The sequence below is a fragment of the Lepisosteus oculatus genome, chromosome 9 (genome assembly GCF_040954835.1).
Source record: "Lepisosteus oculatus isolate fLepOcu1 chromosome 9, fLepOcu1.hap2, whole genome shotgun sequence".
Classification (NCBI taxonomy): domain Eukaryota; kingdom Metazoa; phylum Chordata; class Actinopteri; order Semionotiformes; family Lepisosteidae; genus Lepisosteus; species Lepisosteus oculatus.
The window spans coordinates 27392250-27407669 of record NC_090704.1 but is presented as its reverse complement, the minus strand read 5'-3'; the positions used below and the strand labels follow the sequence as shown (position 1 = coordinate 27407669).

Sequence of the window (15420 nt, the reverse complement as noted above, 5' to 3'; positions counted from 1 at the left end):
TCAAGCTGGGTCGAAAACAGCCCTGCAGGTTTTCCAGTGTTGAAATGTGAATCCAGCAGGATTGAGCTCGCCCGAGCCACAACACAAACACAGCCGTTGCTTCTTTGTGCTCCTCACATCTCTGAACATGCAGCCGCCATCGCCGCCATGAGTTCCTGTGGGAATGTGAGAGTTGAAGTCGAGTGACACGATGTTGCCAGCCCCTTGTCCGTAATAAACGGGCCTTCTTTAGCACACAGACACACACACAATAGTGCACAGCAATAAAATGAACAGGGAAGGATTGACCACCATGCTAATTGGATCGAGCCTTGTTGTTGGACCACGGACACTGATGTATTTCGTCCTCTTCTGTGTTCAACCTGGGAGGAAAGCATCAGCCTGAAAGGATCATAACGAACCCAAGGATGAAAATCATCCCGCACTTTGACTGTCAAAAGAAACGGCAGGTAATTTTGCTGAGTCAAAAGTAAAAAAACAAAGTGGGAAAGGGTCTCCTGTCTAATAGGGCCTAGAAGGATTTCAGCTGTTTGCACTGCCCCAGGGGTATCTTAGGATGCCAGTACACCGCAAGTCCTTTGTTCTGGGTCTGCTTATCTTACAGGGATTTCCCTTGGAACTTGACAGCAGTAAGATCTAAGGCAACCACACACAGACGGTTCATAAAATCTGTCACTGTACGTTCAGCTCCCTCCCTCTGAAGTCCTTGTACCTTTGAATGATAGTGATAGTTCTAAGACTGGTTTAAAAACATGCATGCTGGGCTTGCCTTTATATCACGTTTTCAATCAAAACAGACCTGTAGCATTTTCAGACTTATTCTTTTGAGGTGTTCTGGTTTGCCCAGCACCTTTGCTTTCAGATTTCCTTTTGCTTTGTCTCTTATTGCGGTTCTTGGGTTTTTCAAAGGTGCTGCACACCACTAGTTCTTCTTGGGCACTCACCGTTCTCTTTTAAGTTAAGATAGAATGAACTCGACACTGAATTTCAGGAGTGCTCTGCAGATGGGAAAACTTGGCAGCTTTTACACTTACTGTATCTGTTGAATACTTTATTTTACCTTCAATTTTTGTTTTCTCTAAAATAATGTAGAAAACAAAGCTCTGGCCTTAGTTGTGACTGACATTGAGTTCTTTTTTTATCCTATTTGTATGTAAAGCATAGTTCAAATGAATTGTCATTGGAGCTGTTGCCTTTTGGAATCAGTATTTTCCCCCACACACCTGTAGCTGTTTAGGTCTGCATTTGCCTTTCTCACTCACAAACTGGCCAGATTTCAGTAGTTCTATCAGGGCTGGGAAACGGGAGACTACAGTTTGTTTTTTCTCATGAATTAAAGTCTGGTTGAGTATTTGCAGTGGCTAGTCTACAGACCATACTGTCCATCCTGTGATGACCTGGCACTGCTATGACTAGAGACAGAGCATTTGCAAATGTGCAAAGACAGAAGTGAAAAGTCTGTAGAAGTGACTGTTAATGCAATTTAGAATGCTTTCTGGAAATAAAATGAGGACTATATCAGTGGTTTTGCATTTTGCTTACTTAGCAGTTCTATATTCATGCCCCAGGCTCATCAGAACACCTTTCTCTCTTGGTTTTTCATTTTGATGCTGGCTACAGGTGGAGTCTATAGCTTCCCCTCCCCCCTCTGAGGGCATGGGGTTTAGCATTACCTTTGTTAAGTTCTAGGTCATTGGTTCAGGCATGGGGAGGAACATTAATGAAAAATATCACACTTTGCAATACAGGGTTTCAGAAGATGCATTGCACAGACATGATTTTGTCAGCTGCTGGTCATGGGAGGCTTGGTTGTTGAATAACATTAAAAGAACATTTGCACTATTCCACCAGTGTCTGGGGGCTTTATTTGGGCTTTCATCGGTGCCTGGCATGGTGCTAGCAGCATTGTGCAGGGAAACAACGGACCTAGAACCTGACCTGTAACGTTTGGTCTGGAGCTAGAAGCAGACCGCGTGGTCTTTCATTGCCTTTTGCTATAAGAAGCTTTTTTGGTCCAAAAACAGGGCTCTTGTACAGTTATTTGACCTATTTGAACATCCGTATTCTGAAAATTGTGTGCTGTGGAAAAATGACAGTTGCAAAAACATGTAATGAGGATCATAGGAAGGATTAAGCAGTCTTTTGCGTATGCTGGCTATCTTGGCTACAGAAAGGAATTGTGGGCGGGTACTGTCGTTGTCTGTGGTGTGGAAACACAATACAATATGTAAGTCTTTGATAGCGGTTGCAATGGTTTGTCCTATTTGTCCGTGTACCACAGTGCACAGCTGGTTTGTGTTTAACTGTTGATTTTAAAGATGTCAGCTCTGTTGACTTTGTCATTGTCTTTGTGAATTATGGATACTTGGATCAAGTCTTCTGTGTTCAAGTCTAAAATGGTTCAGTTCCTTTAGCTTGAAATTCCTTTAATCTTCCTTTAAGCCTAGAAACATACAGTGCCTTGCAAAAATATCGAATCCCTGTAAGTTTTCAAATGTTGCTGGATTACAAAAGTTGCTTGCACATCTTATTCCTTTCGGCATTTTTAGTACAAACTCACAAGCTCAGACAGGTGTTTTTTAACGACAAACTTAGTTATTTGTCAGTAGATATTCTAAAGTCAAAAACTGAAATATGCTGCTAGTACAAGTATTCGGACCCCACACATTCATATTTGGCAGAAACACCATTTGCCACAGTAACAATAGCAGTAGTCACAGTAGCTTTAAGTCTTTTGTGGTAGGTTTCGGTGCCAGCTCGGTACACTGGTTTGGAGCGATGTTCACCCAATCGTCTTGGCAGATTCACTCCAGCTCTTTTTTTGTTTCTTGGACAGTGCTTGTGATCCATTTTTCCACGTGTGCCACAGAGCACACTGGAGTTGAGGTCAGGATTTTTTACTGGGTCTGTCCTTTTTTACTCTTGAGCCGCTCCAGTGTTGCTTAGGATCCTTGTTCTGCTGGAAGGTGAATATTCTCCTAAGCCTAAGTTGTTTTTTTTTTTAGCAGACTGGAACAAGTTCCGTTGCAGTATGTCCTTGTGCCCGCTCCATCTATGTTTCCTTCAATTCTACCAAGATTCCTCGTCGCTAATAAGAAGCATACCCATAGCATGATGCAGCCACTGCAGACATAGTGTTTCTCAGGGCATAGGTAATGTTAGATTTGTGGCACACACAGCGCTTTGAATTTTGGCCAGAATGCTCTATCTTGGTCTCATCTGACCACAAACCCTTTTCCAAATCTTAGCTGTATCACTCTTATGCTATCTGGCAAACTCCAGATGGGCTTTTAGAGGATTGTTTTTGAGTAACGACTTCCTTTATTGCTACCCTCTTGAACAAGCCAATGTTATGCAGAGCCCTTGATATAGTTGATTGTTGCTCCTTTACTTCACTTTCAGCAACTGAACTCTGTAGGTTTTTCATAGTGATTGTTGGCCTCCAGTGTTCCAATGGTAGGTTTTGGGGAATGGCCTCTTGATTATTGAGCTGGGATATCCATACACTGATAATTTTTGTACCCTGTTCCTAATCTACAGTATGTGTATTTATCACTTTAACTCGAACTTCTTCAGATTGCTCTTTAGTCCTCAGTGTCTGACCAATGTTTTACCAGAAAATGTAACAGTCACTTCAGTGGTGTACAGGACAGTGGTAAGGCAGTTATATTCTCATTAGAGTAATTTCTTTCACCTGTGTAAATTTAGAGCTACTAAAGCACAGGGGTCTAAGTACTAGTGCCAGCAGTATATTTCAAGTTTTGACCTTCTTTTAGATATCTAATGATAAATAACTAATTTTGTAGTTCTTGTTTCCTGGGTTGACTCCAGAGCAGCAAAATCTTTTTTGCTTGTGGAGACCATAGTGTTCTTATTAAGGTCTTACTCGTGCATAATACAATTTAAATATTAAAGCTCTTGATTTCAGTCCTGTGTGTCTACCTCTATGCACAAACTTTTTGTCTGGATTGTTCACCTTTTCCCCTGTGTTGTCTAGAATAGTGGCAAAAACTATTTTTGCTGTGTACTCCAGATCTATCAACACTGAGTGTCCCTTTATCAACGGTTTTGTATCTGAGCATGTTCCATGCCTACAGAATTTGTCAATGGTTTTGTCATCATAATTACACATAAAGATGCCAATAATAAAGACATCTCTATTAATCTGATGGGTGAGCCTTTTTCTTGATGCATAGACCTCAGTGACTCTTTGATTTCATCCCTATGAGTGCAGAAAATCCAGAAAATCTGGCTCGGGAACACCTCAGTTTTTTTTCTCGCCAGAGTCAGTACCAGCGCCCCTTATCTGTACTCCTTGCAATTAATTAACTAGTCCTAAATCCAAAAACGTGCATTTTCCTGAATGCATACTGCCTGAAATTGGAGAATTTATCTTTTAGGAGACCCCATATCAAATGCCTTTTGCAAATCTAAATACCTCATATTGTATTCTGTGTGTCCATTATTGTTGTTGCTTGTTCAGAGAACTCGAAGAAAATTGGTTAGACGAGATCTGCTATTTCTAAACCCAAATTGACTGTCCCCTGGTATCTTATTTACTTATAGTAGGGGATTTTTGCTGGAGTTTTAGCAATTGTTTATATAATGGTACGTGTAGTAGGAGCTGGAGGGAAATGTAAGAGAACCTGCGACTGGAGGGCTGGTGTTCATCTGTTCAGCTGCATTTGTTCTATGACTGGGCTGTGTTGTATCGGGGAGCAGTTGTATGAAAATGCTTTGCACATCTGCTGCCTGTGTGCTACACTCGTGGTGCTATGGAGAGAAATGTGTACATTCAGCAGTTTCACCTTGAACGACCTTGCATTTTTCTGCACTTGCAATAATATTTCATTTCCACTTTCTAGAGGTGAATAAAATCATGATTGACTTCTACTTTTACTTCTGGGCTGCTGCTCAACATTAATGCTCTTTAGATGTGAAATGGGCTGAAAATCCTGTTGTGTCTGACATAAAGTTTAATTTTTGTTTTGTGTGGGCAGTGTTTTAGTGCTGCCTGTCATTGTAAATTTTCAGCATGAACCGGATTGTTTTTCTGACAGAAAAGTGGGAAGCCAAAGCTTATTGACAGCAGTGTTACCTTTTTGATTTAATCAGATTTCAGAAGATAGGCCAGGCCTGGTCTTGGGGCTTGGGCAATTTTCCAGTTTCCTGGAAAACTGGGATGGGCAAACCTTCAAGATAAACCAGGTGGATGCTGCAAGTGGTGATGGTCGACCAGTAGGTGGCACTGTTTCCCCTGAACCTGAATTTCCAAATGAATACCACAGCATGGTGACTTGAGATGTACAAAAAAATCGAATGACCTCTAAAGTTATTTAAATGAAAATAAAAAAGAACATAAAAGGAAAAGTTATAAAAATGATCAGTAATGGCTCAGTAATTCCTGTAATGAGCAATGTCAAAACAAGGCTGTTGAATTGCTTGTATTATGTAATCACAATAGGTTTTTCCATCATTCCAGTCACGCATTTACCAGCAATCTGTGGTTTTTCTTTCACCCAGATGCCTCAGTAAAAGTGTGCATGCTAATAATACAGTAGGATCTCAGCATTAATTTAACATTTAAAATACAATTGTTTGCAATTCTGTCTGACTGGTGGGCTCATGAATGATAGAAGAGCAATGCAGGATGAAACTGAGCTGAAGGCTGTTACCTGCAGCTTTCAAGTTTAGCAGCGCAGCAGACTAGAATCGTGACATAAATCTAGATAATGAGTGAGTCTCCCCCTGCCCACTATCCAAATATGTACTCCCCAGCACCCGCATCTCAGAGTGGTCTTGTTTTTATATTCCAAGGAGTACTCCGGGTCCTGTGTGGGCTGTGTGGGGAATGACAGGCTGGAGACGACTTTACAGGCTCACTGACAGTTTCATTGCCCGTTTCATTACAGTGGGGCTAATCATGGAGGCAGAGAGAGAAAGTGCGGGCTGGATACAGAGGAGGGATTCATCTTATTCTAACTGATTATTTAAGTTTGGGATCACTGTTGTTTCTTTTCAGTATTATTTTAATTATTATAATGCTAATGCATTAGTACCTTAATTATGATAATAATAGTGTAATAATGATAATGTTGCTTTATTAGCCCTATACAATCTCTTGCATTAGGAATTCATCTTTTAGCAGACCCCAGCTTGCTCACCATGAGACACAGACAGGGAGAGAGAAGCTTGGGGTCAGAGTGCAGGGTTAGCCATTGAACAGTGCCCAGCAGTTGGGGTTAAGGGCCTTGCTCCGGGGCCCAACGGAGCAGGATTCCTCTGCTGGCTGTGGGATTTGAACCGGCAACCTTCCGGTCAAAGGCACAGATCATTAGCCACAGAGCCACCATTCCGCCCCATAATTATCATTATTAGGGAAGATTGTTTATGCTTTTTAACAATACATACTATTTACTATAGAATACTATGTGTCAGTATAGGTGTGGACCTTGTTGTATGCATATTTGGCTAGGATTGCTTATGTTTTTTAACCATATGTACTATTTACCGTAGTATACTATGCATTGGCATACTGTAGGTGTGGACTTCGTTATATGCAAATTTGGCTATTTGCAATGGTTCTCTGTACCGAACTCTTGCGAATGTCCAGACCCTACTGTACAGTGCTTGAGTTCATGTATTTTATTGCTCAATCCTGAACACTCTTCCTTTATAACTTGGCCATCTTGTGCAACACGGAAGCTGAATGTTGCAAAGTATTGCACATGCAGTAGATCGTGACATTGATGGCAACATTGTGATCTCTTGTCTTCTCAGGCTTGCACTGGCATTGACAACATTGCAGAAGCCATTGCCCTCCTGGAGCTGAATAACTGGGATTTAGTGGTAAGTTAACCTCCCTCGTTGTGTCTCCCACAAGAAAAGAGGAAAAAAACATAACGCCCGCCACAAAATAATCTTTGAACCATCCAAAAACAATATCAGAACCTACCAACAATGTTTTGGTGTTTAGAAGGAGTCCCATTATGTGTTGAAACAGAGCCACTAATACCCAAGATGTTTTAATGCGACTGAAGCTCTGAATAAAGCTTTTGCACTGGTGCTCTAAAACTGTGGTTTAATGTGTGTTACTCAGTAACGAATAGGAATGCACTGTATGGGAATATTTGGACTGTGTTCAATTGCTCTCATAGAACAGGATAACAATGAAATAGCTGTCATAGTTCCCTCTATTAATGGCTGCACTTGAAGAGTCTTTTCAGTAAAACGTAGCTTCCGAAGCACATTGACTCTATCTTAATACAAGATTTATGCTAATTGTTGTAGTTAAAAATAGAGAGCTGTGCGCTCAGAATGCTATGTGAACTTCTCCCAGATAGGCAGTGGGTTGAGTCTAAAGTGTGAAAAGAAGGAATGTATATGGCTCACATGAACACAGATGCTGCATGTTGTGTGCTAGGTTATTATAGTTATCAGTTCCTAAGGCACACCTCTAGTGTAATGTGATGACATGAATGAATATGTTCTGTTTGGGTAAAAATGTAAAGTCTTTTGCAGACTCCTTGAACCGCTTTTGAAGAAATCTGTGAATACTGTGCTGCTTCACAAAATTATCTAGGCTTGCATGTTTTTCCACAAAATCAGTTATGTGATGGAACAATACTCTTAAAAAGAAGATTTTAAAATAGAGCTTGGGGGTGCAAACGTTCATATGTTCCTCCCCCATATTTCCTGTTAAAACAGGGGATCTTTATTTAACTCGACATCAAATAGCATTGCAGGAGCCTGTGCCTAAGACCAGTTTTTGGAGTGTTTCTGAAGACTTAACAGTTGCTTCTTATGGTTTGATTTTTGTTAATGCAGAAAAAATTGCAGGCAAATTTGTTATTCTGAGTAAATATATAATAGTAGAAAGATGACTGTTAGCCTGGTGTGATATTTTGGTGTATCATTATTCAAAGGTCTTTTTGATAACAATGATAAGAACTGAATAATCGAACATCAAGTAGTTTGCAAAATCCCTGCAGGACCAGTTTTTGCTTTCTCCTGGTGTTTATGGTGGCAGATTCTGTGAGTGGTAAGTGGTTTCTGGGGCAAGTTGGGTGTGGTTTTGGAAGGGAATCTCACACGTGCTTACTCCAATCTTGTTTTGCCTCACTTAGCCTCTGTCCTAAAATAGAGGAAGATATAAATTGTGCCAAGTGTGTTAAATGCATTGCACTGTTAGTACAGAAGGTACCTAGTAAAATGGGCATTGACAAATGACATTGTGTATATTAAGCACTGGCAAGACATGCAACATGTTTATCCACAGTTGACCAATGAAGTATTAGGTGCAAGCAACTGTAGTACAAACCCATCTCTCACAGATCAGTACTGTACAGATAAATCACTTGCTTTGCCTACTGCCTTTACCACTAAGGGTTTTGATTGGGGATCTATGCTCTTAGAATGAAACTATGATGATTTGTGCTTTAGTACTGTAGGCAAATTTCTACAGTTTCTACAAATATTAAATCATATTTTGAGATTGCTCATTTGAGGCGTTCAGTTTGAATTTCTTGTAGCGCACATATTTTCACCCAATATGAGGTTTCAACACCAGGGGACAACAGAAGAAAGATCTTGTTAAGAGGTGGGAGCTATGACAATATGCACCATGTATTGTGACATAAGCAGAAACTGCTTTGAAAATAGGATGCTTTCAATATATTCTTACATATTTTAAATATCTCCAATTACACCACTATATTCTCTTTATTTATATTTCAGTTATTGCTTTTGTTGTGCTAATATAGTTTATTAACAATGAGAACAACATTTATAAGAAATAAAATGTTCAACTGGAAGCTAGTGTGCTGAAATAAAGGAAAATATTTTTTTATAGTGTTCTTTCCTCCCATCATCCTAGTCTTTGCTGTAGAATGCTTTTGCTCCAATAGATAAATATATATATATACTGTAGACTTTCGTAACGCCTGCTCAGCTTTCCTCTACAGTCATTGATTTTCCTGGTCTTGGAATACTGAAAGAATTGTAGACTTTGAGATATACTTCCCACCCAAGTTCACGGTGATAAAAATAATAAGATTATAATTTCTATTGTATATCACCTGTCACATCTGAACTGCAGTAATGTTTTTTTATCACCCACCTCTGTCTTATCAAATAGAAGGTCTGACAAGCTGTTTAGTCAAAATCATTTGACAAGAGTCAAACACGGATATAACATGAAACATACAGTAATGTAAAAAATGTTTTTCATTTTTTGTTTTATAAAACGTGTGTCATAGAATTACATTAGTTATTTTGCCTTAGCACTTGGCAGCTATCAGCTGTACTAATTGGTTTGTGTTCACGTTTCGTCCATAAACAAAGTACAGCTGGGAGTTAACTGCTTACATGTGCAGTAAAAGGTAATAGCCATTTATGTCTGCACTGGAGGAGTCAGGTGTAATATAACAAAGTGAGGGTTCTGTTTGAAACAGAAAGCTCTAATAAGTTATACAGTACACATTGGTGCAGTGTCCCATAGTTGCTGTAATCTTGTCACCTTGTGACAATTTTATTACTGTTTTTTGTCGTTCTGTGTGACAGAGGTTCTCGCAACCAAACCCGTACAGATAACTGATGGCCCAGCTGTGTGTGGTTGTGCGAGAGTGGTAGCTGTGCTAAGGAGGCTGTATTACTCTTGCGAAACCAATGAAAGAGCATTTAAAATGAAACCCTCAAGCTCGATCCTCCACCAGACTCCACTTTACTGTGATCTCCTAAATGTACACATGAGCACATAATGATGTACTGATGTTTAATATTTCAATTATTTGAATGAATGAGGTTTATTATTTTAATAAACTAATTTTGTTGCTGAATAATAATGGACAGAAATGCATGCTTTGCAGTGACCGTAAGGATACACTCAGCGTGGTCTGTGACCTGTACTACCACAACTTTTCCTGTATGTATACCAAGCTCAAAATGAGCCTTAGAATTCACTATGAAGAGCCGGTGTTGGTCGGGGAAAATCACATTTACACGTAGTATCCAAACCCTTTTTGCAGCCCGGCACAGTCTGCTTCACATCTGGACCAAATTGGAGTTTGTAATTGAAAAGAAAACACAGCTTGTCGTGACAAAATGCGGCGCAGCTCGAAGCGCGAGGTTACACGAAAGACTGGCTTGTTGACGATTCCGCAGCTGTCGGTTTATTTCTCCCAAACGGGGGGGAGACGGGACCCTTACAAAGCGGCGTGTTCTTTCTGACAGAAGGTACGAGATGTCAGTGTGTGGGGGAACAGGGCATTGCTGAAATTACACTTTTTTTTTTACAAAGTAACTCTTTATCTCGAAAGGCTTCTATATTTAGCTGCCAGCAGCTCTCCTGCTGGCAGGGTTTCAAAGCAAGCAGTGCAGTAGAAGCAGTGGTTAGGCGCACCTGTAAATGTGATGACTTGCAGTTCCTTTGCGGTGCCGTTAGGTTGAGCACGTTAACAAAAAGTACTCTGTATGGGGACAGGACAGCTAACAAGTGCTCAGGGAGGGCCCCTACCCTCCGAACCACCTGCAGGTTTAAGATTTCGGGCAGGTTGGGTTGGAGGTGGTGTGGGGGACAAAACAAAAACCCCAACAGAACAACAAGATTGTGCTTGTCAAAGCTGTTTTTTTGCAGGTGTGATACATTTTTAGTTTTATTGATTTTAGGAATTGGTCTGCTAAACAGGGTGCTGGTGGCATGGTGCAGTAATGCCCAGATTGCCCCAGAAACATTCCAGCTGAGCTCTGGAACTGCTGGCATGAACCTCCCCTCTAAGAAAGCAAACATCGCTTTGAACAGACCTTCAGTGCCTCTGCTCCTTCCTAACCTTTTCTTCTTTAATTTCTGAACCCTGTCTCCTTTACATTCTTCAGATGTTAACAGATTTCTTTTTTACAGTATATAGCCATTGACCGACTCCAGACACTTTCTGCTGTGTTGGTCTGACTTGCACCGTCCCTGAGTGAGGTTGGCGTTGAGTTTAGTAGAAGCATTTCTCAGTTAAACATTTGAAAAGCTTAGAAAACCTGTCTGGTGTGTGTGAAGGTGCACACAAGGCTCTGAAGGATGGGTCATGCCAGGGTCAATAAATAGCTTGAGTGTTTCCAAGAAAGTGGGTGTTCCAGTTTCTTGGTGTAGGCAGGGTGGAGTGGGCACCCTAAGGAGCAACCTGGGTTTCGATATTTCTCACAAATGCAAAGGCTTTGACCATGCTAACCTGTTTGTGGTCTGCTGAGCTGTCGTGCATCAGATATCTACAGCTCTGCTCAAAGGCTGTATGATTGCTTACAAAGACATGAGGTTACAATAACATTTCTCAGAACTGAAGGGTTATTATTAGGCGTCTTTCAATTGAGGAGACTTGTTGGAAGTATCTGTAGTAGATTTGACAGATATGTTTTACGTTGACAATGTAAAAACAACTAGTTTAACAACTAGTTGGTAAAGATCAGTGAGGAGCTGTGTCAGCATGTGCCGACTGCAATGGAACCTGAAGAATTCTCAACAGCCAAAAACATTTTCTTCTTTTGGATTTTCAGTGAGGAATTAACCTTTACTTGTTCCAGAATAGTTTCCATTTAATGGGCTCATTTTATTCAAAGTAAAGTTAACTAGTACCATTCCACTATAATTAGGTCTTTTAATAATGTGGTCTTTAGCAGTCATTTTCCAGAATATTTTGAAAATCAGTATGCTTCCATTTAAGCAAGATCTGCATCATTCTGTGAATTTCCTTTTCCAGTTTCCATGTTTATTTAAATGGGTCCATTAGCCTTTTTTTAAGTTGTGCAATGAGATATCTCCCTTCGCCTAATCGAAGAGAGAAAATTCAGAATGGCCATACCTTTTTCTTATGAGTAAGAGTTGAGTTGTAATTTAACATTTTCTCAAAACACAGTGGCAGAATGATGTGGTTGTTGGGTAGGAGGAAGCATATTAAAAGATTCCAAGTGCACCTGCAGTCTGTGTGCTGGTCTTTTCAGTTATAAAGTTATTTTCGCTGCAGCTGAGATCTGTTCTGCTAACATTCTGGACCAAGATGCTTCGGCTTTTCTTTTGCCACATAAAGCAGTGCCTTGAGCAGTTTTCATTGGAGGAGTCTTCGAAGATCGTTAACCATGTCTTTTCGTCATTGTCTGGGCCCCAGTGCCCACACAAGCCTGCTTGGAATCCTTTAGATACATTCCTCATTGAAATAAATGAGTTGGGGAAAAAAAATACACAAATAGCCCACTGTGTTGAGTTCCACCCATTAATAACATCTATACTGTATTGTCCGCCTCTTGGAATAACCGTAATGTGAGTCAGCGAGGTTGATTTATTCTTCCATCATTGAAGTAAAGTGGTTTCCCAGCCGACAAGCAGGACAGAAAGGCGTTTCTGTTAGTTTGAGAGTTGTAACGTTATGCAAATAGTACCGTTAATTCCCGCCAAGTTATTACTGTCACAGGCCACAGAGAACAATGTGGCCACTGGGTTGCAGAAATGAAAATGTCAAGTGAACTTTCAGCAGTGTGGCTGCTCAGACAGATCCTCTCGAGATTTCAGGTTTTTTTAGCGTAAGACCTAGGATCACGAGTGAAATGTCCCAGCATAAACACACGGACAGTACTAAAGCATGTCCAAAATCCTCCTCGTTCTGGCATGTTTCGAAAATTGCAATTGATTGATCAGCCGAGACCATAAACTGAACTTTCACCTGCAAAATCAATCTTTAGGGCTACTGGGGGCAGTTGTACTCTGGCTTACTGTGTTGTAACTTCAGTGAACACGTAGAGAATTTAATTTCCAGGAATACACTTTCAGCACCTTTCTCAACTTCAGTCAGAACAATGTGTCAATTCAACAAGCCAATGTCATCATATGTCTTGGATTGCATAAACATTTTATAAGTTTGACATGAAATGGCCCTATATACATAATGTACTAAAATCACTTGATTTAAGATATTAGATGAAGTAATTATGGTTTTATTCCTTAGGCTTTGGTTGTGACATGAGTTTGGCATTTATACAGCTGTTTCTAGCGAGAAAGACTCAGGTGCATGTCAGTCAAGTCTGCATAAATGATCATTTCCTTATGGGCCCATTTTTAGCTTAAACAGAAGCTTGTTGCACATGGACATCTTGGATTTTCTTCTATTATATCTGTACACAAGCTAAAAGAACAGTAATGCTATTTGGAAGTAATTACTGCTGATGTGACTACTAAGTTTTGCTGGTCCACCGCTAGATTAAGATCTGACGATAGTGGCATGACAGCATGCTGCTTGGCTAGGATTGATGCAGCAAGTCTTGAGTCACACTTGTTACGTAGGGACAAGCATTACATGGTGAAAGATTAGGGGATTATGTTGACATTGCGTTGCTTTAGCTAAATGCAGTGCAGACTTTTCTAATTGTGGTCTTCATGGCACTGTGCAGGGTCATTTCCTCCATCGGCAGCAGGCTGACTGCTAAATTTGGCATTAATGGGACCCTGAAAATTAATCTGACTGCACCAAAACTATAGTACTCCCTTACCCAGCCCTAAAGCAACCTTTGATGGTTCCCCTCAGACAGACACACTTCTGCATGGTCCTATGAGACGCAGAATCACTTTTCCTTTAGAAAACTCCATGCCTTTTGAGTTTCAGCTCTAGAAAGGTACACAAGTCTAAGGGTAGTGCAAAGAGGACACATAAGCAACAACATTTTCTGCATGCACATTACAGCCTCTCATAATGGGAATCGGTTAATTGCTTTCATAAAAGTGATTTACTAAAACCTTCAAAAGTAACGAGGTACTGATGTAACAGGACTCAAAAGGCATGTTTCACAATTTGTTTTACCGATTTGTGTATTTTGCCATTGAAAAGATCATCTTGAATGTTATGGCTTTGTACTGAAATGATGTGCCTTTTAAACTTTTTAGCCTTTTTATACGTGCACCATTTATTGTTTTGAAAGACCATAGCAAAATGCTTCTTCACAGGATTTACTAGTCTAAACACTGATATTCATTGAATGTTTGAGCTGTGCTTGACCCATTGAATTCAAGTCCCTGCAATCTTGTTTTGGTGACAAAGTTTCTTCATCTCTGCATTGCCAACAAACCTGGTGTAATAAGATCTGCTTTCTTTTTTTCCTCCACAGGCAGCTATTAATGGAGTGATTCCACAAGAGAATGGCATCTTGCAAAGGTAATGATCAACTGTTAATGACCCTTTCTGTAGGTCTGATTGAACTGCTTGTTGAATAGTCGGGGATCTATGAAATTTTCAGGTGATTAAATATATGAGTCATCAACACTGCAGTCTAAACCCCATTAGAAACTGAAGCTGAGGATATGTAATCTTTACATAAGATAGTGTCTGCTTATTTCAGTCTGAAATTTAAGTTAATCAAGATGTTGTAATTCACATTTTCACAGCCCCATGAATAGGAAACCAAGTACAGTGTTATCTTTTTACTATCAGTTGCGGAAAAACTGAATGAGCTGTTTTTGATAATGATTTATTGAAGAAAATAATTTGACATCGTAACAGCTGTGATTGGTTTTACATTCATTAAGGTATGCTTACTTTCAGTGTGCATAAACTATAACTGCAAGCCTGGGTGTTTGGTTTATACTTTGGCGTTTTGGTTACTGGACCAGCTGTGCTGAAGCCTCAGTAGTGACATGTAAATTGGAGAATGATTAGTGCCCTTAGCAGAGGGCTGAGTCACTGTGTGACACTAGGCATTGGGGGATGTTCTTGCCTTTTGACATATTTTTGAAATCTTCATTGTCAAATCCAGCTGCATCATAAGACATACAATTGTATGTTTTGTGTAAAGCAGCGTTTGAAAATGTTGGATAAGAACACTCCACCAAATTGAACTATAAATTCATAGCACTTGGGGTCAGCACATAAAAGCATATCATTTTCCAACAAGTGGTAGCCAATTAATCCACCATTGGCTAATAGCAAAATGATCTGTGGCTTTTATCATGTCTTTTCCTGAAGGAGGGCAGGGTGACTGCTTCAACCAGCATGACTTGTCTCCACTTGTAACATACTCTCACAACCCTTTGTGTAAAGAAGTGCTTCCTGTTCTCAGTCATAAATGCACTTCCACAGTTTTCATTTGTGTCCTCTGGTTTGTATTTCACAATTCGGTTGAATAAGTGATCTTTTCTGAATAAAATTTAATATGAACTATAATTTAATCAGATACGCTTATTTCTCCTCTGTTCATGATTGTTTTAAGTGTTTTCATTTAGCCTGTCAGTGTAGGTTTAGAAGCCATGAAGCTTTTGTAGTGGTGTACCATGGTGATGAAAAAGTCTTGTATTCTAATCGAGTACTTTCTAGTGTATGGTACAGTTCTAACATAACATCTGTCATTTTAAAGACGTGTTTGTGCATGTTGTATCGCTGTTTGTGTTTTTTATTTGCG

At 40.0% G+C, this 15420-nt stretch overlaps 1 protein-coding gene across 1 annotated transcript in view; it reads left to right on the top strand.

Moving 5' to 3' along the window:
* Positions 1–15420, top strand: part of faf1 (Fas (TNFRSF6) associated factor 1) — a 151351-nt gene that overhangs the window by 5650 nt on the left and 130281 nt on the right. The window contains exons 2-3 of the mRNA XM_006635244.3: positions 6781–6849; positions 14134–14180. Coding sequence (XP_006635307.1) covers positions 6781–6849; positions 14134–14180 — 116 coding nt within the window. The remainder of the gene's footprint in view (positions 1–6780; positions 6850–14133; positions 14181–15420) is intronic.